Source organism: Zootoca vivipara, chromosome 8, assembly GCF_965207765.1.
Source record: "Zootoca vivipara chromosome 8, rZooViv2.hap1.1, whole genome shotgun sequence".
Taxonomy (NCBI): domain Eukaryota; kingdom Metazoa; phylum Chordata; class Lepidosauria; order Squamata; family Lacertidae; genus Zootoca; species Zootoca vivipara.
In genome coordinates, this window is record NC_142591.1 from 26,629,760 (window position 1) to 26,654,084 (window position 24,325).

The 24,325-nt window shown below is 43.5% G+C and overlaps 1 protein-coding gene across 1 annotated transcript in view; it reads right to left on the reverse strand.

The window, feature by feature from the left end:
- The window catches only part of NEDD9 (neural precursor cell expressed, developmentally down-regulated 9), a 60,475-nt gene that overhangs the window by 28,236 nt on the left and 7,914 nt on the right, over positions 1 to 24,325 (reverse strand). The window contains exon 2 of the mRNA XM_035124977.3: positions 7,005 to 7,451. Coding sequence (XP_034980868.2) covers positions 7,005 to 7,451 — 447 coding nt within the window. The remainder of the gene's footprint in view (positions 1 to 7,004; positions 7,452 to 24,325) is intronic.

A 24,325-nucleotide genomic window follows, 5' to 3' on the forward strand; every position in this document is an offset into this window, starting at 1 on the left:
TAATAGCTATACAGTATTAACATTTCTTTAAAGTTGTGTTTTTATTTCATTTGCTTTGTGGGCAATCCAGAAAAGAGATGGCCACCGATTTGGGTGGTTCTAAAAGAGGACTAGAGACAAATTCATGGAGGGGAAGTCCATTGATGGCTACTAGCGATTATGGTTGTGTTCTACTTGAGCCAAAGGCAGCATATGTCTCTGTATACTCAGGTCCAGCTTATGGACTACTTCTTATTCTTCTTTGGCAATCACTCGTAGCCGGGTAAGATTGTCTTCCATAAACACGGTTTTAACAATCAGTCCGTAAGTGACTGTGGAGGCCAATTCTGGATTGGATCCACACGTCCTTCCCACAGTGGGGACATTGGTTTCCAGGCGGGAGTTGATCATGGTGTGGATTTGCCAAGCGTGCCGTCCTCTTAGCACGTTTCCTATGGACATCTGGCTGGCCCCTATGAGAACAGGATGCTAGAGTAGATGTACCTGATCCAGCAGAGTCATTGTGTTTCTAAATCCTAAGAGAGGCTATATCACCACCACCCTGGAACAGTGTTAGAAACTCAGATATATAAGCTAGGCAGCAAAGGACTCCTTAAACCAAGGTTACAGTCACCAAAACAGAATGTCTAGTTGCCATTTTGGCGAAAGACAACTCTAAAGTCTTATTTTTCAAACGACGTACTGACTGTGATTGATTCTCAGTTAAACATCTGGCTAGATCAAATGACAACCTTGAGCTAGCTTGAGAACTTTGAGAAGAAAAGTCACTTGATCCAGGGGCAATCCACGTATCTATTGGCCTCTTCCAACCTCTTTTTCTTAAGGTTGAGCGCTCCTGTTCAGGCTGCACAGAAAAAGCATTTTGGTTCCTGAAATTCATTCCGATTGTGCAGATAAAATATAACTGATAGAATTCTACAGGATGTGGTATTAGTGTGTGAAAACAGTCCAGATCCAATGATCCCCAGGCATGCACCTCCAGATGGCGGAGATGTCAGGCGCCCAGGCATCTTCGCTTGGTCAAAAGTGGTGCAAAGTGCACCTGGCGCCTGGCTAATTTCGAACACTGTCCTGGAGGAGCCTGTGACATTTAGGCATCTACATTTCCATATGGCAATGCTACATAGGACAAGGGCTGTGCTTTCTTGTGTACAAATTATAACACACCCAGTGCTGTGGAAATGAGACAAGCGCCACACTCTTGAAGAAAACTATCTGTAGTGCGTGCAACAGATCAATAAACAAACACTCACTTTTGCTACAAGCTGATTGTATGGAAAAATCCTGCGAGAAGGCTGGACTTGCCCATTTGCAGGGCAGCCACAAGCCTTGTAGATATTTTGACCCTCTGCTATTAATACGGGTCTTTGAGATCATGCGAGATGGAATATTTTTAACTCCCAAGCCTTGCCAAGACACACAGAACACTTGTAAGCATGGGCTGTATTAGGGAGAGAAGGCACAGCGGTTCACTTAATCTGCTGGGGACAGGTGCCGCCAGTTGAAGGAAAGATATTCATCACATTAGACGTCAAGGAAACCTAGAGCTCAACTGTTCACTACGCCAAGCTCCCTTAAATACTTAAAAGATTGTTTTACTGATCTCCTGAGGATGAGGATCTAAGATGAGAGGCTGCCTTGTTTAGATGAGGAGGGAAGGCACAGCAGATTTTTAAAAAATCCTTTTTTAATTAGATATTTTAAAAGAAAAACATGAAAGCATTGAAGATTATCCTTTTAAAAAACTGCCCAACATAATGGGTTTGAAGATGGTTTCCCTTCCTTTCTTGTTTTCAGAGCTTTTCCTAACTACTCTAGAGTTACAACAAATGTTTCCCTGAAGTGTAATCATATTGGCCTTGCTAATAGCCTGTTAAAAGAAACTTTAAGGTTTGGCATTGTTCCATGACTGCTGTAGACTCTACCTCTATGAGTCCCAGGCAGCAAAACAAACAACAACAACAACAACAACAACAAGCCCTTTGGTTTCCTTTGTACCTGGAATCCCCTCCTAACATATCTACGTGTTGCAAGCTGTACAGTACATTTAAAGCCATATCATACTGCGTTAAACAGTCATGGCTTACCCCAAAGAATCCTGGGAACTGTAGTTGGTTAAAAGTGTTGAGAGTTGCTGGTAGACCCCTGTTCCCACAGAGCTGCAAGCCCCAGCATTCCCTGTGATTGATCGTTTAAACCAGCGTTTCTCAACCACTGTTCCGTGGCACACTAGTGTGCCGTGAGACGCTGGCTGGTGTGCCGCGACGTGCGGCGACGAGAAGGGCGATTTGCATTGTCACGTGCCTGGCGGCCGCCAATATACAACACTAACCCGCCGGAAAGCAATATTTCTCCTCCTCTTTCCCAAAGCTCAGTGCAAACGAGCCTGGCGGCCGCCTATACACAGCACTAACCCGCCGGAAAGCAATATTTGGCAAGTGTTTCTTACAGTCATAATTATAATATAGGGCGGCACAGAGTTAATTTTTTTAACTTTTTTAATGGTGGTGTGCCTCGTGATTTTTTTCACGGAACAAGTGTGCCGTGGCCCAAAAAAGGTTGAGAAACACTGGTTTAAACCACTCAATGCTAGTTTCCCTACGGCACCACCTATGCTGTTGCAGAGAATTATTCAACCCAGGCTTTCAGTGTTTGCTAAAGACCCAGATGTTCACTCAGGCATTTGAGGGCTGTTAATACAGAGCTGAGCTAGTGTACTGTGGACCGTGATATATTTTGATGTGTTTATTTTATCAGCATTGTAACGTATTGTTGCGAACTGCCCAGGTGTTACCGCTGAAGGTACATAAACACATTAAAATAAACAAACATAACAGCAATAACCTTTTGTGATTGTTCCTGAAGCAAAGACAAAGATACACAATGCAAAAGCATGAGGTCGAAGGATGTTACTAGTGAGCTATCCAAGTTTGCCTCAATGCCAAAAGGCCTAGAGTGGGTATTTCCAGTTCTCCGGGCATGGAAAATGGTGGCATAGGCAACAGAACAACACTCATGATAACCACTGTGATAAAGATCCTAATTTATCTACACCATTTCCAATCAAGCATTCTGCAACTCACTAAACTGAACAAATTTCAGCAGCCACATATAGCAGCACACAAAGGACTTCATAAGCCACCTGGCTTTGAAATATTCACCTGGGACTGAAAAAAACACAGTGTGAGAGATCAGTGCTTGGACTCATCTTGCCTATGTCCTCCAGCCGCTGTTGGACCACAGCTCCCACCCACCAATGACCATTGGCTATGAGGGCTGGGGATGGTGGAAGTTGGTTTCCAGCAACATCTGGAAGGTCACAGACTCTTCATTTCAGCCTACAAGGATCCAGCATTGCTCTCACGTGGCAGCCATCCTTGCATATCAAACAGTACCCCTTCATTCAGGGGATCTTGCTCCACAAAGTCTGCAACGGTTGTCTCTTAGCCCATCTTTTGGCCTTCTCTGAGTCCATCTCTGCTGGGAAGCTGGGGAAGGAACAGGCTGTTATCCCTCTCCCTTTCCCCACCCATTAAGGAAGCAGGCAAACTCCAAGTTGACTGTTGGGTACCTCCTCTGAGATGGAGGAAGAGACATCTGGAGGCACAAGTCTTCTCTCACAAGTGCATTCTATCTATTTCTCTCCCTTCGACCTATCTGGGCAATCTTCTGATACGTGCTACTTTCCCTGGCTGGGCAGCAGCAACCACCCTCTGCTGCTCCTCTGGCCCCATCACATGAAGCTTGCTGGATCAAATCCCACTTTGGGTCAGCCCATAACCTGGTGCTGACTGTGGAATACAGGTGCTCCAGGCCACAGCTGAGTTCAGAAAGCTGAATGGCAGAGTAGAATTGTTGGCACCTGTCTGCCTTGGGAGATGATGGAGGAATGCACCTTTGGAGGTGAAAAAATGTTGGAAGGTTACAGCGCCTGCTGTGGCTGTAGAGACCAATATGCAAGAGACATGTTTTGTTGCAGTTGGCGCAGATGAAGGTGTCTGGTTGTGGAGTGGCATCCAGAGTGGAGTGAGACATGAATATGACATTTGCTTCAGGATCCGATCAAGCACCTGAGAGAGAGCTTACACATTGTGCAGTTCTGATGGAACTAATCTCAGCAACACATTCAGTGGTATCTCATCTGCTTGCATAATCCCACCCGTCCAAAACTACTTTTTCCCCGAGGATTCAACCAGTAACAAAGCACATCCCTTTAGAACAAGTTTGTAAACAGTCACGTATCTATCCTCCAACTAACTGGGCAGGGAAGCTTTCCAAAAGCTAATGCTGGATATAAGACAGTTGCAAATATTGGTGGGCAGCTGGACTAATAGCTTTTGCATTTCTGCTTTCGAGTAATCTGTGAATGAATTCGTTTAGAACTCCTTCTCTGCCATTAGAAAACCTGATCTTTACCAAGGGATGGGGAACACACCAAAGCTAGCAATCAGAATACCAGGAAAAAGTTCCTAAAGAGTCCCGATGGAAAGTAAGAGTCCACACAAGCTCCTGCTAGCTTTCCAAAAAGTGAGGATGCTGAACAATTTTGTTTGGCTTTATAAAAAAGTCAACTGACCTGACTCACACTTCCCAAACTAATGCATAGATGAGAAGGCAGTTAGCTTTCAGTCTTTGCACTGCTCTGAATTTTGCAGTCTTGGGTTTTTTAAAAAAAGCACCAAAATGCATATATAGAAATGTGTGTTTTAAATGCATAAAGCAGGTTAAAATGCATACACAAATGCATATTTTTGGAGGAAACATGTGAAAATATGTGTTTTGTGAAAAATGCATTCAAAGATAATGCAGATCCCCATGCTTTTTTAAAAAAGAAAATTGTAGATGGATGTAAAAAGAAGAGAGAGCAGTCTTATGAATGAACTCATGCAAAACTGACACAGGCTGGAAATAGACTTATCTGCCTGTCATTACCTTAAAGTGAATGGGGCGTGAATCGAGGACAAGCTAGAAGGATCGCAGCTTTAGTTTTAAAAGGAAAGAGCCAGAATTCCTGCCAACATCAACTGCAATGAAAGATTAAACCATGGCACCTTCCAGACATGCACTTCCTGCTTGAGTATCCCTGTCTGCTGTACATCACCGAGACACATTTATAAGGGCTCAGCAACGAGCTCTAAATATTACAGAGGATTTACTGATAGCCCTGCCTTCCAGCTGCTCCATATCAGATGAAATGCAAAGGATTTTTTTATAGAGCAGGGCTTCCACTAACTTTCAAGAAGCAATTGCCTTGACTCATGCAATGGGCACGTACCCCTGCAGAGAGATGTCAAGTGTCACTTTTATTTGCTCTAGGTTTAATATTTGAGTCACCCTTTCAAATCAAAGATTACCTAGATTTCCTGTTTCTCCTTGTCGGGCACTGTTGTCACATCTGGCGCCATTTCTTAAAATACATCCTGTAAACTCCTTAAACAAAAAGCTGCCTTTACATAATGTTGGCACTTGCATGGTTTTAATAATAGACAAGGCTGTCTAACAGAATAGAGGTCTATTGGTGACTGCATGAGAAACACAGAGTACCACATTTTGTAGCCCCCATGCACAAGAATTTAGGCTGCTTAAAGCTTTCACACTTTCACCAGAGACCACCAATTAATGAACTCTAACTTTAGTCGATTAGCCAAATAAATAAGCCAAACAAAGCCGGCAAGCTTACTAGCAACCAATTAGGGATTATTCATTTACCATTTTCTCAGAATCCATCCATGCTAGATTCTTCTTGTATCACAGTATGGAAGAGAAGGAACGTCCCCTAGTATGCGGTGTCAGGGACTATATGGGACCACTTCAACGAGGAACAAATATCCAAGCTGACCAAAAGTTGGCTCAGCTACTGGTCCTAAGCAAGACAGAAGATTGAGTCCTACAGACTCAACTCGTTCTATTATCCCCTGTAGATAATAGACAATCTATACAGAATTTAAAAAAAGATGTTTAGGTTTACATTTCCAAAAAAGGAGAACTTTTTATTAGGTATAACAAAGGGTGACATCCCCAAGAAGGTACTATGCGACATTTCTCTATGCGACCAGACCACAGCGGCTAAAGTAATCTATGCACAACAATGGAAGGACAAAGAAATCCCAACAAAAGAACAGTGGCAAAATAAGATAATAGAGTATGTGGGGGTTAGTTACTATGACAGCAAACATAAGAAATCGAGATGAAACATTGATAAGAGAGGAGTGGGAACATTTTGGAGGGCATCTAAAGAGGTACAATAGTCAAATAAGCCTCCATGTAGGGTTTGATTTGTGAACAGCAGTTAATAACAACTAGGAATACTGTAGTATAGAATGAAACTGGATGGAATAAAAGGATATGTAGCACAAATAGGATCAAATAAGATGCCATGGAGGGGTGGACTGGGAAGTCTTGAGATATGAGTTGATCAAAGGCAAATGTAAGATGCACATATAGGTAAAGGTAAAGGGACCCCTGACCGTTAGGTCCAGTCGCAGACGACTCTGGGGTTGCGGCGCTCATCTCGCTTTACTGGCTGAGGGAGCCGGCGTACAGCTTCCAGGTCATGTGGCCAGCATGACTAAGCTGCTTCTGGCAAACCAGAGCAGTGCACGGAAACGCCGTTTACCTTCCCGCTGGAGCAGCACCTATTTATCTACTTGCACTTTGACATACTTTCGAACTGCTAGATGGGCAGGAGCAGGGACCGAGCAACGGGAGCTCACCCGTCGCGGGGATTCGAACCGCTGACCTTCTGATCAGCAAGCCCTAGGCTCTGTGGTTTAGACCACAGCGCCCCCCCAAGATGTATATATATAATGCTGGGAAATGTATAAATAAATAAAAAATAGATAATCTCATTATCACTGGTGGTAGGGAAAAAAACAGACTAACTGAGGTTTTATCTGTTTTTTGAGGGTCGAAGTCCACCACGTTCAGCTACTTTCCCTATCCCAAAACTAAACAGCAGAAGGAAACAGTTTTGAAACGGATGCCTCAAGATAATTTGGACCCACCTTGTTGCTTATAGGGGAGGTATCCATTCCGCCAAAACTCCTTTGACCAGATGGAGGCACTTGGTAGACATCTTGGCTCTGAAGACCATGGCCGGTGGGTACCTGGTAGATCCCCTGGCTGTGGTAAGAAGGAGGCACTTGGTAGACCGGATCCCGAGGAGGAGCATGAGCACTAGGCACTTGGTAGATCTTTGGCTGGTTAAAGGGTTGGTGTACAGATCCCGAACTGGCCATGTCTTGGTTAGAGGGGCTCTCCTGCACAGGGCCGATGAGAAGTTTCACACGGTTGCCCGGGACAATGCCTTGCCGCCCATGTAAGGAGCAAAGCCACCATCCTTCCAGCCCTTCCGTGTTCTGTTCTATCACAGTCAAAATGTCGCCTTTGCGGAAAGCCAACTCCTCTGCACATTCTGGAACATTATCATAGAGAGCTCTTGCCATAAGATTCTGCGGAGAAAACAGAGAGAAGAGAACTTCAGCACAACATATTCCATCTCAGACACACTCAGGTTCTTTAAAGAAGTAACAATGCTCGGTGCGAGGAAGGGGGAATCATTGCACAAATGTGGCATTAAAAACAAAATGATAGCGTCCACGGACATTGTCACACCTGAAGTCAAAAGTCAAAATGGCAGCCTTCACTCCCCCATCACTTTCAATTGGCTCATATCCTTAAAAAAACAGAGAGAAAGAGATTGGGGTGCAATAAGAGTGCAGGGCTGGAGAACCTTTGAGTTTCCAGACATCATTAGACTACAACTCCTATCATTCTTGATTATGATGGCTGGGGCTGATGGGAATTGGAGTCCAGCAATATCTGGAGAGACATGGATTTACAGTGGTACCTTGGTTTACAAACACAATTGGTTCCGGAAGTCTGTACTTAACCTGAAGCGTACTTAACCTGAAGCGAACTTTCCCATTGAAAGTAATGGAAAGTGGATTAATCCATACCAGACGGTCCGTGGAGTACTTAAACTGAAGCATACTTAACCTGAAGCGAACTTTCCCATTGAAAGTACAGTGGAACCTCGGTTTATGAACACCTCGGTTTATGAATTTTCGGTTTATGAACGCTGCGGACCCATCTGGAACGGATTAATTCATTTTCCATTACTTTCAATGGGAAAGTTCGCTTCAGTTTATGAATGCTTCAGTTTATGAACAGACTTCCGGAACCAATTACACCCATGCTTCAGTTTATGAACGCTTCAGTTTAAGTACTCCGCAGACCCATCTGGAACGGATTAATCCACTTTCCATTACTTTCAATGGGAAAGTTCGCTTCAGTTTATGAACGCTTCAGTTTAAGTACCCCGCAGACCATCTGGAACGGATTAATCCACTTTCCATTACTTTCAATGGGAAATTTCGCTTCAGTTTATGAACGCTTCAGTTTATGAACAGACTTCCGGAACCAATTGTGTTCATAAACCGAGGTACCACTGTAATGGAAAGTGGATTAATCTGTTCCAGACGGGTCCGCGGAGTACTGAACCTGAAGTGTACTTAACCCGAGGCATACTTAAACCGAGGTATGACTGTATGGTGTAAGATCCCTGCTTTATGGTAAGAGTCAATTTGTCTAAATATACATACATAATCTTTTATATCCTCTGTGGGGGTGTGATGGGGCCCTGGAAGTTAGGAGTTAGGATTCCTGTCCTGAAATACCAGTTCAAATGCATGCCAAAAAAAATTCTCTGTTCTACATTTATAACCAAGGATCTCATCATGTGTACAGGAGATCAGGAATCTGAATTTGCTAAACTGCAACCTCAGTCTAGTCTTGAAAAACCCTGAGAAAGGTATGCCTCTTTTGTGAAAATTTTCCATGGAGGTTCCTATGAGGTTTGCTGCCTTTAAACTCAAGTATGAAAAGTGTTAAGTCATGTATTGAAAGGAATAAATGGAAGGTAAATCTCTACTACTTCATGTGGCATGATGTAAATCAGGCATCCCCAAACTTTGGCCCTCCAGATGTTTTGGACTACAATTCCCATCTTCCCTGACCACTGGGTCCTGCTAGCTAGGGATCATGGGAGTTGTAGGCCAAAACATCTGGAGGGCCGCAGTTTGGGGATGCCTGATTTAAATATTGCATAAAACTGCTAACTTATTTAATAGCAATAAAAGGGATAATCATGCTGGAATGAAACCCAGGTTCAAATGTTTGCTCAGTCAGTTGTGTCTCAACCTCAGTTTGCCTTCTAGAAAATGGGAACTATGAAAAAACTACTTCACTGGACTGTTGCAAGGGTTAGCATGCAAATGTCCTGGAAAAGGCAATTCTGGCAGCTTAAGATCTGCTTTGGACAACCTGCTGGTGCCTCATTGCCAAGAGAGACTAAATTGCTGAGGAAGATGGGACAGGGCCTTTTCTGTGGTGATTCCTCCAACTATGGAACTCTTTCCTTAGGAATGAAGCAAAGTGGAAACAACTCTCTCCTTAGGGAGTGGCTTCCACTTTGCTTCATTTTAGGTGGGCCATTAAAACCTTTTTCTTTCCACATAGCTTTTGGATAATTTTAAAATGTAACTAATTCTGCTCTCTTTTTTTTAAAAAAAAGTTTTGTTCTGTTTGTTTTAAAGATTTGAAAACATGCCACTAAAAAGTATGCCCATGGTTCTGTACACACACACACACACACACTAATTGTAAAGATGCAGAATAGAGAAGCAGAGGCACAACACTCTCTTGGCTACCCAGAAAGCCTTTGGACAAACTGAGATCTAAAGCTTCATCTGTCAAAACCAAACCTAAGGTCCTTGTTATCGTTGGCACCCATCTATCTCAAAAAGCAATGGAGTGTGCCTCCGGGGATGAAGTCAAACCACTGCATTAGCAGCACCGAAGTGACTTCCCTGGGGCACAAGCCTGGGCATGGTGGATGGAGGTCCTGGTCTGCCTAGACAACAAGATCCCCCTCCTGGCTTTGATGATGTGGTTCGAAGTAAAGCAGAGCAATACATCTGGGCACCAGACTGGCTGCAGAGTTGCTGAAAAAAGGTTTGTATTCCTGAGCCTTTTCTTCTTCCAAAGATGTCCCGTAAGGCTGTGGAGGTTTAGGATCAGAGCTTTCCTTCTCCTAGATGGGCAACCTTCCCAGGTTGAAAGGCCCCCGGTGACATTATCTTGATAGCCCTGGAGCCCCACTGCTTCCTGAGCCACCATAGGATTAAGAGACACCCTAGAAGATCCTACAGAAAGGGCTGCAATGTGGCTTGTCCATGCCAGCCTCATGTTTCAGGAGCATGGGTTAACCCTGCCATGGGGAGGAGCTTTGGACCAGGTTCTCCCTGCATGGTCTCTGGCTTCTCAAGAAGGAGCTGTTTACCGCTGAAGGTTCCCATCCCACCAGAATAATGCGAGCACTGGGCCTAACTCTGCATCCACCATTACAGAGCAGCACGCCGGCTCTGCGACTTCATAACATGAGCCAACCCATAACCTCGTTTAAAAAATATGCCGTTTCCATTCACAGACAAAACATGCTTTGCCTGTCTCACGCTCTTTCTTTCTTTCTGTATACATGGCCGTCTGGCACATTCGGTACTGAAGCTGTCAGCCAAACTAGGCAATCAGTGGGAAACAGGCAAGCTGTATAGGCTGTCATTCTTGGACGCCTTCACAAAGGCCCAGAACGCTTTACTTCTTGGCTCACGTGGTCCTAAGCAAAGCACGCTGGCAGACATTAGGCTGCCCATTCCTGTACTCCAGAGGAGCCAGATAGCTGTAGATGAATTGCACGGGTTCTCTTCTCTCCGAGGAAAATGTATATGTAGTGCAAAAAACACACAGACATAGCAATGAATGGTTACAGCCCATCCTAAACAAGCTGATGGTTGGTGGCTTCTGGAAAGTCCTTTTCAGAGCAGGCAGTTTATACGAAGGAGAAAGCAGTTTTACTTTTTGAAAAAAAGCCAAACTTTGACAGCAGAGGATGAAGCTCCAGTCTCTCCCTGCCTCAAACACAAAAAAAGTTTCTAACAGTACTAGAAAGATTTATTATTTACTCGTTCAAAAAAGGGCAGGGAGTGGATTCGCGAAGTAATTTTTTTAAAGTTTAATGTATCTTAAAATAAGGTACTACATGGTTGATTACCATGCTGAATAAAGTCAATCTGGAATGAGTGTATGAGCCTCAAATATAGATTAATTTTTTATTTAAAAAAACCAACAACCTGCATTTCTGTTGCCTTTAATTAATAAGTATTCTTATTTGAAGGTGAAATTATGCTGATTTGATGGCCCAGGGGAGAGAAAGCTTGAGAGAGCAACACAAATAACAGAATACGTTTTAAGTAGGGCTGTCAGCTAATTAAGAGAGATTTTAATCAGACTTTTCACTGATAACATAGCTACAGTTAAATAAATTTGCATATTACCAAAATATCAACACAGGTGTCTTCTTGAGAAGGGTAAGAGGCTATGTTCAAGATTAAATGCTTTATTCACTATTGCAAGAACAAGAACCAAAGATGGTATAGAACAGGCATAGGCAACCTTGGCTCTCCAGATGTTTTGGAACTACAACTCCCATGATTCCTGACCACTGGCCCTGTTAGCTAGGGATCATGGGAGTTGTAGTTCCAAAACATCTGGAGAGCCAAGGTTGCCTCTGCCTTGTATAGAACAACTAAGTTGGTTTACCTTTACACTCATGCTACTACTGATTAAAATACGTTCTCTCAACAAATGAAAACTGGCCCCCTTGGACTACTCAACAAAAGCTCAACTAATATGGTCAATTGCAGCTTGTCAGCCAGAAAATCCTAATTCTATGTTATTGGGTTAATCAACAGGATACAAGGCAAAATGAATACAGAAGAACAAATCAACACAAATTAACAAAGATCATATCCAGCTTTGAGACAAACACATATGACCAAATAAAGATGCTATCGTGTGAGTTAAACAGGACTGTATAAGCAGATAAAAATGTATTTAGCCAAATCTATCTTTCCAAAAAGACTGCCAGACTAGGAAGAGATGAGCCACGATTAATATGTGATAAAGGAACGCCCAATTGCATAGAAGGTATCAGGTATGATCAAGCTTCTGGAGAGCAGAGCCTGGCAAGTCTGTTTCTCCAGGAGAGCTAGATATCACAGATGAGTGACCCCTGACAATCTGCCATGCTGGCCAGAACAGATGGGAATTTCAGTCCAACAACATTTGGAAGGCAACTGCTTCCCCACCCCTGTGCTAGGGGTATCTATTTACTCCTGTGTAGCAACCAAATTCACACCCGAAGCATAGATCTACTCTATGATAATTGTCACTTGAAAACTTCCCCAACTGTTGAAATCTTTCTCTTTTTCAAAGTTCTACCCTCGGCCAGATGTATCTATAGCACACCACTTTCTCCTGCCTGCATTTTATGGGGAGGTGCTACAGCCAGTTAAAGCACCAAGCCTAACTACCTTTGGCTTATCCAAAACCTAACATGCCAGGTCCCTGATTTACAGCTGGGTGAACAGGAAGCAAACATTAATTTGAGTAGTCAAGCAGAACCATTCAGGTTTCCAGCTTTTAATTAGAACAAATGCACCGAAGGAAGAAGGAGCGGGGGAGGGGGGGAATAAGAGAGACAAAATGTCAGTAATAATTTTGGGTGCCAGGGAAAAAAGAACCACGAATGCCAATAAACAGGAATCAATAAGAGTCTTCCCTCTTTTCCTTTGACCAGTTACAGGTAGGTAGCCGTGTTGGTCTGACGCAGTCAAAACAAAATTAAAAAAATCCTTCCAGTAGCACCTTAGAGACCAACTAAGTTTGTCATAGGTATGAGCTTTCGTGTGCATGCACACTTCTTCAGATCTGAAGAAGTGTGCATGCACACGAAAGCTCATACCTATGACAAACTTAGTTGGTCTCTAAGGTGCTACTGGAAGGATTTTTTTATTTCCTTTGACCAGGACTTGGCCAGTGAGCTAAAATGGCCTCAGTTTGCTGGACTGGCATCACAAGCTGGGAGGCCACTGTTCACATGAAATGTTAAGGATGCTCAAGATGAATGCAAACAAATATACTGGAGTCTGAGCTTACCTTTTTCTCCTCCCTCCCCACTGCTTTTTCCTTGCCTGTCATACATTTTAAATTATAAACCTGAGGGCAGGGACTGTCTGTACTTATATTTGTACACTGCTCCAGGAATCTTTTATCCTGCTAAAGAATGGGGCAAATAAAGAAAGTTACAACAGTTTTTTAAAGTAAGCCCACAAGTTACTGGACTGCAAATGTTATTAGTTTTCTAGGAGGCGAGTCGTCTGTGCTGTACAGTTCTGTGTTGGACATGGAGTGTGTAGGGGGAAGCTCCCTCCTCTGCAGCCAGAATGGAAATGCAGGATGCTAGTCCTTTAACAGCCTACGAAGTGGACCAATGGAGGTGGGAAGGGGTGCTTGCTCCCTCCCTCCCTCCCTCACTGCCACCTTGCTGCAGCTTCTCACTAGCTGTGAATAAAGAATGACTTTATCTGCAGCTTGCACAGAAAGTAAGACAACTAGTCAGGGATGGAGGATCCTGCCCGCTCACTCACCTGCATGGAATTCCTGGATACCTGTGGCAAGCAAGCAAATTAAATACAAGCGTGGCAGTTATTGAAAAAAGCCACTTTCCCTCCATTTCCTCAGAACTAGTAGCACTGATCACTCACATAGCCAGTTATTTTGCATCATTCTGTGTGGGGCTCCCACCCTTTGAAGCCTCTGTGTTTCTTTTAATGTTTAGGTTGCTACAATATACAGTATAGGAAGATGCCTTATACTGAGTCAGGGCATTGTTCAATCTAGATCAGTGCTGTTGACACTGACCGGCAGCAGCTCTTCCCCAGCCTTACCTGGCGAGGCCAAGGATTGAACCGGGGACCACAAAGCAGATGCTCTAACCCAGGCACCCCCAAACTTCGGCCCTCCAGATGTTTTGGACTACAATTCCCATCTTCCCCAACTACTGGTCCTGTTAGCTAGGGGTCATGGGAGTTGTAGGCCAAAACATCTGGAGGGCCGCAGTTTGGGGATGCCTGCTCTAACCACTGAGCTGCAGCTCTCTCCCAACCTTCATGCTAATCTCAGCATACCCCTCCATGAAATGACACCATGATGTGGGTTGTTAGGCCACAAAAGTAGCTATATAAAAACAGGAGTCTGCTATTTTTTAAATTACTCATTAAAATAAAAAACCAGGGCAAGGAGATGAAAGAAACGTTCACGAGGGTTATGAAGTGACAGCTTTAAAATGCCAAAGGGAAAGAGGCCAGCCAGAGGCAGGGGTGGGAACGCAGGGAGTATTCCATCCGGCCTCATAAAGTAAACAGGCCGAATGACGTCCATTGCAAGACAGTGGTAGGTGGGTGGGTGTTGCAGCCTTGGAGCAAACAGAGATAACTGATGCAGCACCATGAGATTGTGCACAATGGCTTCTTTAAAGGCTAACAAAACTGGCCACAAAAAAACAACAACCTAGCACCCTTTGTCTGCCTCTTCCCCAGACAACAATTATTCATCAGAAAACAACTTAAGCATCCATTCTTTCCCCAGAATCTTTTTGCCATAGCAGGAGGCGGGGGAAATTGCTCCCAGGCACGTACACTTGTGTACATTGAGCTATCATATACCAGAATGATTAACTTTTCTTTCTCTGCCCCCGCCTCCCCAACTAATGCCACCTACGTGCACAGAGAGTTTATTATTACAGCTACCAAGGAAACTATCACCTTTGAGTAAAGGAGAAATGCCTGCTCGTTCCTATTAGGAGCCGTTTCTAAACTACGCTAAACAGGTCATCCACTTCTCTCACTCATGTTTAGACAGTAACAGGAAAAAAGGAGGGAGGAGCGGTAAGAGCTCAAACAAAAAAAAGAATGATGTAAGCCTCTCGAGCAGAAGCTTAAGCAAGTGACTGTAATTTCCCAAGATTATTAATACAGTAATACTAAAAATTTAAAGGCAGATAGAATGGTCTGTCTCTAATACTGTTTGCCTCCCTTTCTCTATATGCATGGCTTTAAGTCTAAAGGAATTGGCAGTCTGAGGGCCGCAGTCCTTTCATGAGTAACCTGTTAGGGGCCAGTGATGATAGCAGCAGATACGACTCTTTGCTTTGTAAAATGATGACATTCCACACAAAACCCAGTTGTTGTTTTCTAAACACACACACACACACACTGCCCAAGTTCCTCAGAGTGGTGTATGTAGTTTTCTCTCCTCATTTCACCCTCACACCCACCCTGTGAGGTAGGCTAGGCAGAGAGAGAATGAGTGGCATAGTATCCCATAATGAGCTTGAAGAATTGAGGTCTGATTCTCAACATGGCAAATAAGAACAGCCTCTTGGTGAGCCAGCAAGGAAGCTTTAATAAGTTAAAAGAGTTCCTCCCACCAGTGCGCCACCGGCCTATTAAACCTTGTGAGCTAGTAACTTGCGTAGACTTGACACAGCAGACAGGAGGAGGCAAAAACGCCCCAAGTCATAAAGCAGGGCCAGGGTATCAACAGAGAGAAGCACATGCTGTGTTGTGGAGGCTGACAATGGACATCTCTAGTCGGGAAGCTGGCAGGCAGATCAGTGTCGTTTCTTTTTTATCTTCCGCTTCCCTCATCCCCCCCATCCCTGGAATAAAGTGCCTATTGTATTGTACCGTCAAGGAGGAAAACTACTGAAGCATTGTGTGTCACAAATCTGTCTGTGGAAAGCAGGAGATTCTGTGAGAACTAGAGCTGTGCAGATCCCGCCACAGATAGAAACATGATGGCTTTAGATTCTTTTGATTTTTGTTTCTTTGCTTAAAGGATGCAGATGATTGTTCTGTTCTGGTGCTCTCTGACAGCTTTAAAAACTCATGCAAGCATCATGGTAGCAGCAAAGGACTGGGAGCACTGGACTGGGAGATCAGGTTCAAATCCCTGCTGAACTACAAAGCTCACTGGGTGACCTTAGGCCAGTCTGTCTCTTAACCTAACCCACCTCTCCTTCTGTCACAGAGAGGAAGTCCACAGGATCCTATGACCCCCTTCAGCTGCCATTTGTGGGAGTTGAGGATTGTTCCTTGAGCTGCCTTAGTCACAGAAATATTAAACAGGGTGGTTATTATACAAGAGGGTTATGGGGTGGGCTTCCAACCTGATGATCTTTTTATATATTTAAAGAAAATGAAACAGCTTCCAGAAAGTGGTTTGCCACAACAGTATTGAGATTAAGCTCACTTCCACATCAGAGTTTACTGTGAATTTAGTGCTACACAAACATGAAAGTTTTTCACACTGTCCGCGCAATATTGCACACATCAAAATGTCCCTCGGTTTCCTGCACCCTCCCTTTAAGCCAGATTTCCCAGTTCCACATATCAAACTTAGTTGGTCTCTAAGGTGCTACTGGAAGGTATTGTTTTTATTTTTTGTTTCCACATTTTTAATTTTACTTAAGTGGATTTTCCATGAAAATTGTAAATCCAGATTGAATTTGCGGGTTGGGGTGGCATTTTGATGAAGACAGTACTTACGGACAGCACAAAACAAACACCTTGTTTGATCAGTGCCCTAAATCTCTTTTTTAAAAGATTTTTATTGGTTTTCACATAAACACACAAATTAACAAACATAAAACAAACACACACAAAGAAATACACACATAACACAACCTCTTGCATCTTATACTCTTGTATCTTACCGAGCTAAGACTTCCCTCCCTCCCATCCTTTGGCTTTGTTTTTCCACTCTTATCCCACAGTTTCTTTTACCTACTTATTCAAAGTCAGTTCGTAGGACTTATTTAAGGACACCTGCGAGTGTCCTTAAACGTCTGCAGTTCCTCTCCATGTATTCAACGAATTTACTCCATTCTTTTTGGAACCTTGTTTCCCCCTGGTATCGGATCCCGTAGGTCAACTTGGCTAGTTCTGCATAGTCCATCATCTTCGTCCTCCACTCCTCAACTGTCGGTAAGTCCTGTAGTTTCCATTTTGGGGCCAATAAAGTTCTTGCCGCGGTTGTAGCAGAGCAGTGCCCTAACTCTCAATGTTGTTGCAGGATGGCATTTTGATCATGCAAATGCTGAGCTAAAATTGCCTGCAGGAGCTGCACCAAGTTCATCAATAGACTGCTTTGCTGATATGCCTTTACTTAGAGCAATGAGACACTTGCAAAGTACAGACCTAAGAAGCCAGTATGTTCGCCATTACTCTTGCAACCCTCAGGCAAAAGACAACCATTATCACAGAAGGCCAAACCTTCATATCAAGTACAAACCGTTCTCAAAGAGTTTCGTGAGAGGAGATCGGAGGGATCTCTTTGCAGAACACTTTGGCCAACAATAATTCCACCAGTGTGCTTTATTTGGCAGCAAGATATTCCACCCCCCACCAAAAAACTGGATGATGTGTTTTTAATGCAAATAAAGAGTGATGGCTTCCCAGCCTTGGCAGGAGCCATGAAAAGGTGCTGAGTTTTGAATGCCCAGCCACTTCATTCCTGTGCATCTCCAGGGCAGAGGCTGCCAGTCACTGAGCCCACTAGCCCTGCCAAGTTGTCTGGAAGCAGCAGAGTGTGGAAAAATGTTGGCCTGGGCAGGAGAAAAGCAAGTCTCTCAATTCACTCTTCCAGCGGGCTGCCTGCCTTTGTTTCACTATACATTACAAAGCGGGAGGGTCTGAATATGCAGTGGTGGAGTTTATCAGCCTCAAACAATAGAAGTTTTTTTAAAAATGCACTCTCAACCATAATGCTTCCCCCCCCCTTTTTAAAAAAGATTATTAAGGTCTTTTGCTTTAGGCGGGAAAATCATACCAGTTGCATTTTCTCTTTTGGCCCGACAACTCAGATTCACTTCCAAGATGAACCAGGCAATGCCAGTCTAATTTTAAAGGTGTGTCGGGCATATATCCAATAGGTTTATTAGGTTCCAGATGTTTCACTCACTCTTCAAGACTTTGATGCAGTCCAGGGATGATTGAGGCTTCATGAATGATCCTGAGAAAGCACGTCAGCCCTTTTCTCTTACTCTAATTTATACTCTCTTTTGCAGCAAAAAGATGGGGATCAGTTAGGAAACAAACAGATATTCTCGTTTCAGCTATTCTATATCTTTACAGCAGAAGGAACTGGTGGCAAGAGCCTGCTGCTGCAGATCCTGTAAGACTCCAGACTTAATATTCTTACAGATGGCCACCTCACAGAATCACAGAATTTTAGACTAGGAAGGTACCATGGGCGTCGTCTAGCCTAACCGCCTGCAATGCAGGAATCTTTTGCCCAATGCGTGGCTCAAACCCATGACCCTGATATTAAGAGATACATTTACTTTAGATGGCATTGCTTCAAAATGCAGCAATCCTTGTAGCAGCACATTCATTCCATCACATGGGATGGAGAAACCATGCAAGACTGCTTTGGCCTCTTTCAAATAGGGAGCTTGCCACACTAGGAAATGCAATTTCATGGATGTGCCTGTGGCAAGCCATTCCTGTGGAATATCCCTCCTTCTCTGCTCCCCCAAACAGGCCACACTGAGAAGGTTGACCTTGCCACAGCAGCACAAGAGAAGCACTACACAGAAGCAGCTTGTCACATGGCGCCCACACAAAGAAGTGCCACCACCCTGCAAGAATCAGGATGTTAGGTGTGCAAACACTCAGGGACAGATTTAACTAAGCCAGCGTGCTGGTGGATGTCAATACAAGGGGTTCTACTAGTGCAATGGGGCTTCCACCTCCTCTCCTCCCCGTTTGCCCCCTGTGCCAACTCGCTCAGATTGCCTCTGGAGGGTGAGGAGAACCCCCAGAACAGCACATGGCAAGAGGAGAGGGGCTTCATTCCACCTGGCAAGCAGAAATGTTTGCCCTGATGGGAAGAGCGGAAGAGTGCATTGTTGAATTCCTCCCTTGGAATTTTATGGTTGTCCCTTCCAGCAAATCATATGAATGCTCACCAAGGATCTTCGTTCTGAACAATGACAATTAATTAACAACACATGCTAAGTGGTGCTAGTCTGGGTGAAGGTTGGGCTCTTGGCTTGTTTGTTTGCCTACAGGATTGTTATTCATTTAAAAGACCTGTGAACAAGCTTTACAAAACCCAAAACAGATTTCAGGGTGGAGTTGGATTTCATTTTATTGCTTGTTTTCTCACACTGTTCCCCCCCCCTCTCTCTCTCACACACACACACACAACCCAGCACATTCTACCCTGATCCCCACGCACTTCTGAATGTACACATACTCAGAAATCCCGGGTCTCTATCAGAATATGCCCAAAGGTTGTGGCACAAGAGAAACAGTGTTGTAATATCTAAAACACTATGCTTTTACCTGGGCTACCAAGTGCTGATAGGAGATGTCTGCTCCCTTGCTTTGCTTTTGGCACACTATCCTCTGGCTTAGGTAGGTTAGTGTGTCAAAGGGCCGGTGATTCTGCTGCAGACTTGAGGAATTTATGAGATCACCAGCCGACTGATTCTATGTAGCCTTGCTGTGAAGTAGGTGTAAGCTCATAAAAGCACATGACGGACAGCGACCAGGGAGAGACACACATTAGTACAACTCCAGATGAAGCAGTTATCGCAAGCAGGGGAGAGGCAACCGAGCTACCCTATCGCATTTCCAGAACCCCATGGGGCGTTCATTTCTTTTCCAGTGGAACATTAGCAATGACGTGCCCTTACATATCCTTTGAAAGAGACAGACCCCACCCTCTGCCTCCCAGCTCAGACTAGCCAAGTGTTTGGAAACTCTACAAAGTCAAAGGATTTTGGTCATATATATATTTAACCCCCCCTCCCTCACCCTTTTCCTATAGAGCTATCTATTTTAAAATAATTCTTAAACTGGAAGGGGGCTTCCTTTTAAAGACCACACCATCATTTCTGTGCACGAAGTAGGAAAACTACAAAACCAAAGGGATGGTAGCAGATGACAGAGAACCAAGCAAAGCAAGGATGATCTCACTAGGATTTAAATACTGTACTACCATGCCAAAAACCCAGAAGTGTGTGGTGGAAAAGCTAACTTCATTCCCTCGGGCAAACCAGGAAATTCCTTGTGAAAGGAGACTGGCTGTTGGGTGCTAGGAGGCAAAAAGCTAAGTGGGGGGGGGAAATGTGGACATGAGAGAAACAAAAGAGGTAAGAACCCACTGAAATCTGCTGTGGTTGAAACTGCCCCCACTCTGTATTTTTCCCATATAAGCAATCTAGAATAAAATTCCCATAACATATTGGGGGTGGGAGAACCAATAGCTACTCCATAACAGTACTCAATAGCTTGGCTCAGGTTGCCAGGGTTAAGGTTTTTGTATTAATTTCCAATTTGGGTCCATGATATCTCAGGGGCTGCTTGATCTCTTATATCCCTGCCTGATCAATGAAGTCTTCAGGAGAGCTACTGTTAGTGGTTACCTAGCTCAGATGCATGACTTCTATCTACCAGGAGTCATATCCATTAATTTCAATGGATCTACTCCAAGTATGACGAATGATGGATCCAACACATTGCTTTAAAAGGTGTCCCCCACAGTGCAATAGAGATGGGGGGCATAATTTGGACCTGAACTTTAACATGTAAATATGTTATCCGGCATCGTAGTACTCAATGCTATTAAAAAAAAAACTCTGATCGAACCAAAGCCGAACATACCAAAGGAAAGCCCATTCTCATCCCCATTATGCCTGTGAAATGTAATTACTTAAGATCGGACTACTTTAAATGGAAGGAGGTTCCACACAACTTTTAAACTAGAATGGAAAACCTCCACCTACTAGAGCTGGGTTGAGAGAGTAGGATCCCTTCAGTATAGTCTTGTTAAGAGTAGCAATATGTGAAAACTCCACATCAGCTGATTTCCAGAGTCATTTTAGTTCTATAAAGAATTAGCTGGTGAAAAGAATGAAGGCACAAACCCAGACTCTACTATTACAAATTACAATGCCAAAGACTTTTTTCTACGTACACAGTTTGTTTGAACCTGTAGATTAAACATCAATTCTCCATGGTTCTTTAAAAAAATAATGATGAAGTGAGAGCTAGATTGCATTCAGTGGGAAACAAGACTTTATTCCCACGATTTTTAAGCATTCCTCAAAAGCTATTGTCTCTGTACATGTCACAGGGTTTCCCGCTGAAATTTCAACTTCCTAGTCAATGGGGCACATCTTAAGAAGGGCCTCTTAATATGCCAACTACATTCATGCAGACTAAATCCATTCTTAGTTCTCCCCTTCTTTTGGAGCATACTAATCCAGCCTGGTTGTATGAATGAATGAATGAATGAATGGGTGTAAAAACACAAACTTCAAACAGCAGGAGTTGGCCTTGTCCCCTTTGAGACGAAAAAGTTGGGTCATTTTCACCAACCGTACAGAAACTATGTTTCTCCACTGAAATTTTAACAGCCCTGTTTCTTCTCATTTTTAATTATTTCTTTTAGGGCAAAGAATAAACAAGAATTTCCACTATTATTCAGAATAAAGAAGCGGAAAGAAAATAGTCGTTTTAAAAGAACAGTATGAGCTTGTCAGAGACAAACTGGCCCAAGGTAAATGACATCACATTTTGGCTTAGAGGATGCATAAATCTAGATTTTTGTAACTGGCAGAAATTGTTCTGTATGATACACATAATGTTCTCACTGCTGATTGGTAGATTACCTGTGCTGTAACATAAGCCTCTCCTTATTACTAGAACAATTCATTGATGCATTTAACGGTATTTTAAAATGCATCTACAGATACATAAGTGTATACCTGTGAAAATACTTCACTTTGTAAGTCTGATCTTCTTTAATATCTACATCCTCCCATCTCTGCTGTCTTGCTCTAATCCAACTAAGGAGATCCACATGCATCTTGCTGAAAGCAATGCAAAACAAGATATGTGGCCCCTGAACACAGATGTGTATATGAATGAGCATCTGCACAACTGATCCAGCAAGTGATGCAAACATGTATTTTTGCACAGTGGTCTCCTTACTTGGGTCGGAGAACCTGGCTGCATGGAGTCAGCTCCACCGACAGCCATAGAAGCCTCCCTGCTCGAGCCATGAAATATCTTGTTTGAATCCTGTAAGAGAATTGGGCTCAGAGGTGCAAATACCTAACCCTCTCTCCCTTTATGAGGAAACCCAAGTGACTGTGTAGGGCTTGCTCCTGCCAACATTCAGCGACAGCAGCAATTCTGCACATAAGTACAATTCTTGGTCCTTACAAGTTTTTCAAGAACTTTTCCTCCCCAAGAAGCCAAGATTTTCTTGCTTATCTCAGGGGTCTCCTAGGTATGCAGAAACTCACTCCAATTCTCTCGCTGAGCGTGCTTAGCTGTACATGGGACATCTAGTGGACTAACAGAAGGAGCAATACATATTGCTGAATTCTAGCTAATCTGTGATTCAGCAGCAGATTCCCACTCCCACTTAGCTGGATTCAAAAATGACTCAGAACAAAGAATTATGAGACTCTGGTTCTGCTTAGTTCTTAAAAGTTCCCACACATACAGTGCATAGTGTCTCCAGTTTCATGGACAGATGAACATGGTCACTGGGCAGCTAGCTGACGACACACTTACTTAGCATCACTGTCTTAAGATGGCAACCAATACAATTCTCTGCAAAACACCACTGGCTCTGTTACCGCCAACACTGTCCTTCTGGGTAGCAAATTCTACCCAGTTCTGGGTCGGTTTATATGCCCATTCTTAGCACAATTCTGAAAATGTAACAGCCAATGCTTATTACAAGATTACACAAGGCGGTGTGGGTTTGCAAAGCCTGGATCATGCTGAAAGTCATGCTAGATAAGGGGAGGAGAACCTGTGTGGACCTCCAGACTCCAACCCCCATCAGCCCCAGCCAGATGGTCAATGGTCAGGGATGATGAGAATTCTAGCCAAGAAACATCTCATGTGCTACATAGGTGGTGCCAACTGTTGCCTTCTGCCTGAAACACTGATTAATGCAGATATCTTTAGAGTGTCCAGCTTGGGTGTGGGAGAACGAAGTTCAGATCTTTGCTCTGAAATGAGGCTCTCTGAAGACAAGGCAAATCCCTATCACTTTCTTACCCAATTTGCCTCATGTGATTGCTTTACTGTGAGGCTAAAGTACAGCTGCTCTCTGAGATCCTTGGGAGTAAAATGAATCAAACAGATCTGTTTAAATAGCAAAACTCTCACTAGAAAAGGCGGTTTCCACTATAATGCCAGCTGATAATCCAAAAGGAGGGAAGCAACGAATATTTTCAAAACGTGCAGCCCAAATCCACAGAACTATAGTTGATACGGAGTGGTAATGTTTGGTTCAGGCAGTGCACTTTTAGACCATAGCTGTCAAGTTTTCCCTTTTCTCGCTCGGACGCCTATTCAGCATAAGGGAATTTCCCTTAAAAAAAGGGAGAACTTGACAGCTATGTTCTAGACATGCCTACGCAGAAGGACGTCCTACTAAGTTCAGTGAGACTTACTCCTAGGTAAGTATGTACACGATTGCAGCCTTAATGTAAAATAAAAAATGAACGTCTCAAACAAAAACAATTCATTAATAGTGTAGTTGAAAGTGCAGACAGTTCCTCATGTAACCTTCAGGAAAATAATAACTCCTTTTTCAGACAAAGCTCCCTTCATTGTTCTCCAGGGCATCCAGATAAATGAGGATGTCCTGAAATTCTAATTTAAAATGTCCCACAGAATCTCTTTCGTTTGCATTTGTTCTCTTCACTCATGCTAAAATAGACTTCCCATAACATGCAGTGCGTTCATCTTGCATCCACTTCATCAGGATGCAAGACTGTAACAGGAGACGGATAGCGTGCTGGATTTACAACAGACTACAAACAGTGACCAAGAGTGTCATTAATTATCTTTCCTCTCTTTGAGTCAATGCTGAGGCAAAATAATGTGCACAGCCTTTAAAGTATTGGGTGACTATAGCTGCCTAAAGGCTGCTAGTTACCCATGCCTTGTGAAATCAGAGGAATCTCTTTTATTAGTATGAAGATTTTACTGATCTCATTTACCACACTTTGTGCCGTGACATTCAGAGGGGAATGTCAGGAATAAACACAACCATGGAGTTTGGGTCAGCAAAGTACATGCCGCCACCACCACCACCACCACCCCTTTTTTTTTACATGGCTTAATGCCCCAGGTCTTCCATTGCCTTGGTTACAGACAGCAAGCAAGCACTTATGGTTAGGAATACAGTAATCCTTCCCAGTTATACAGTACTGTTGTGTTTGCCTTGGCATGCCGACGTCGTATTTACAACTCTGCTGCAGCCCAAATCGAAGGCCTCACAGACCAATTTGCTCAGGTTTCTCCCTTTCCTACCAAGTACCTAA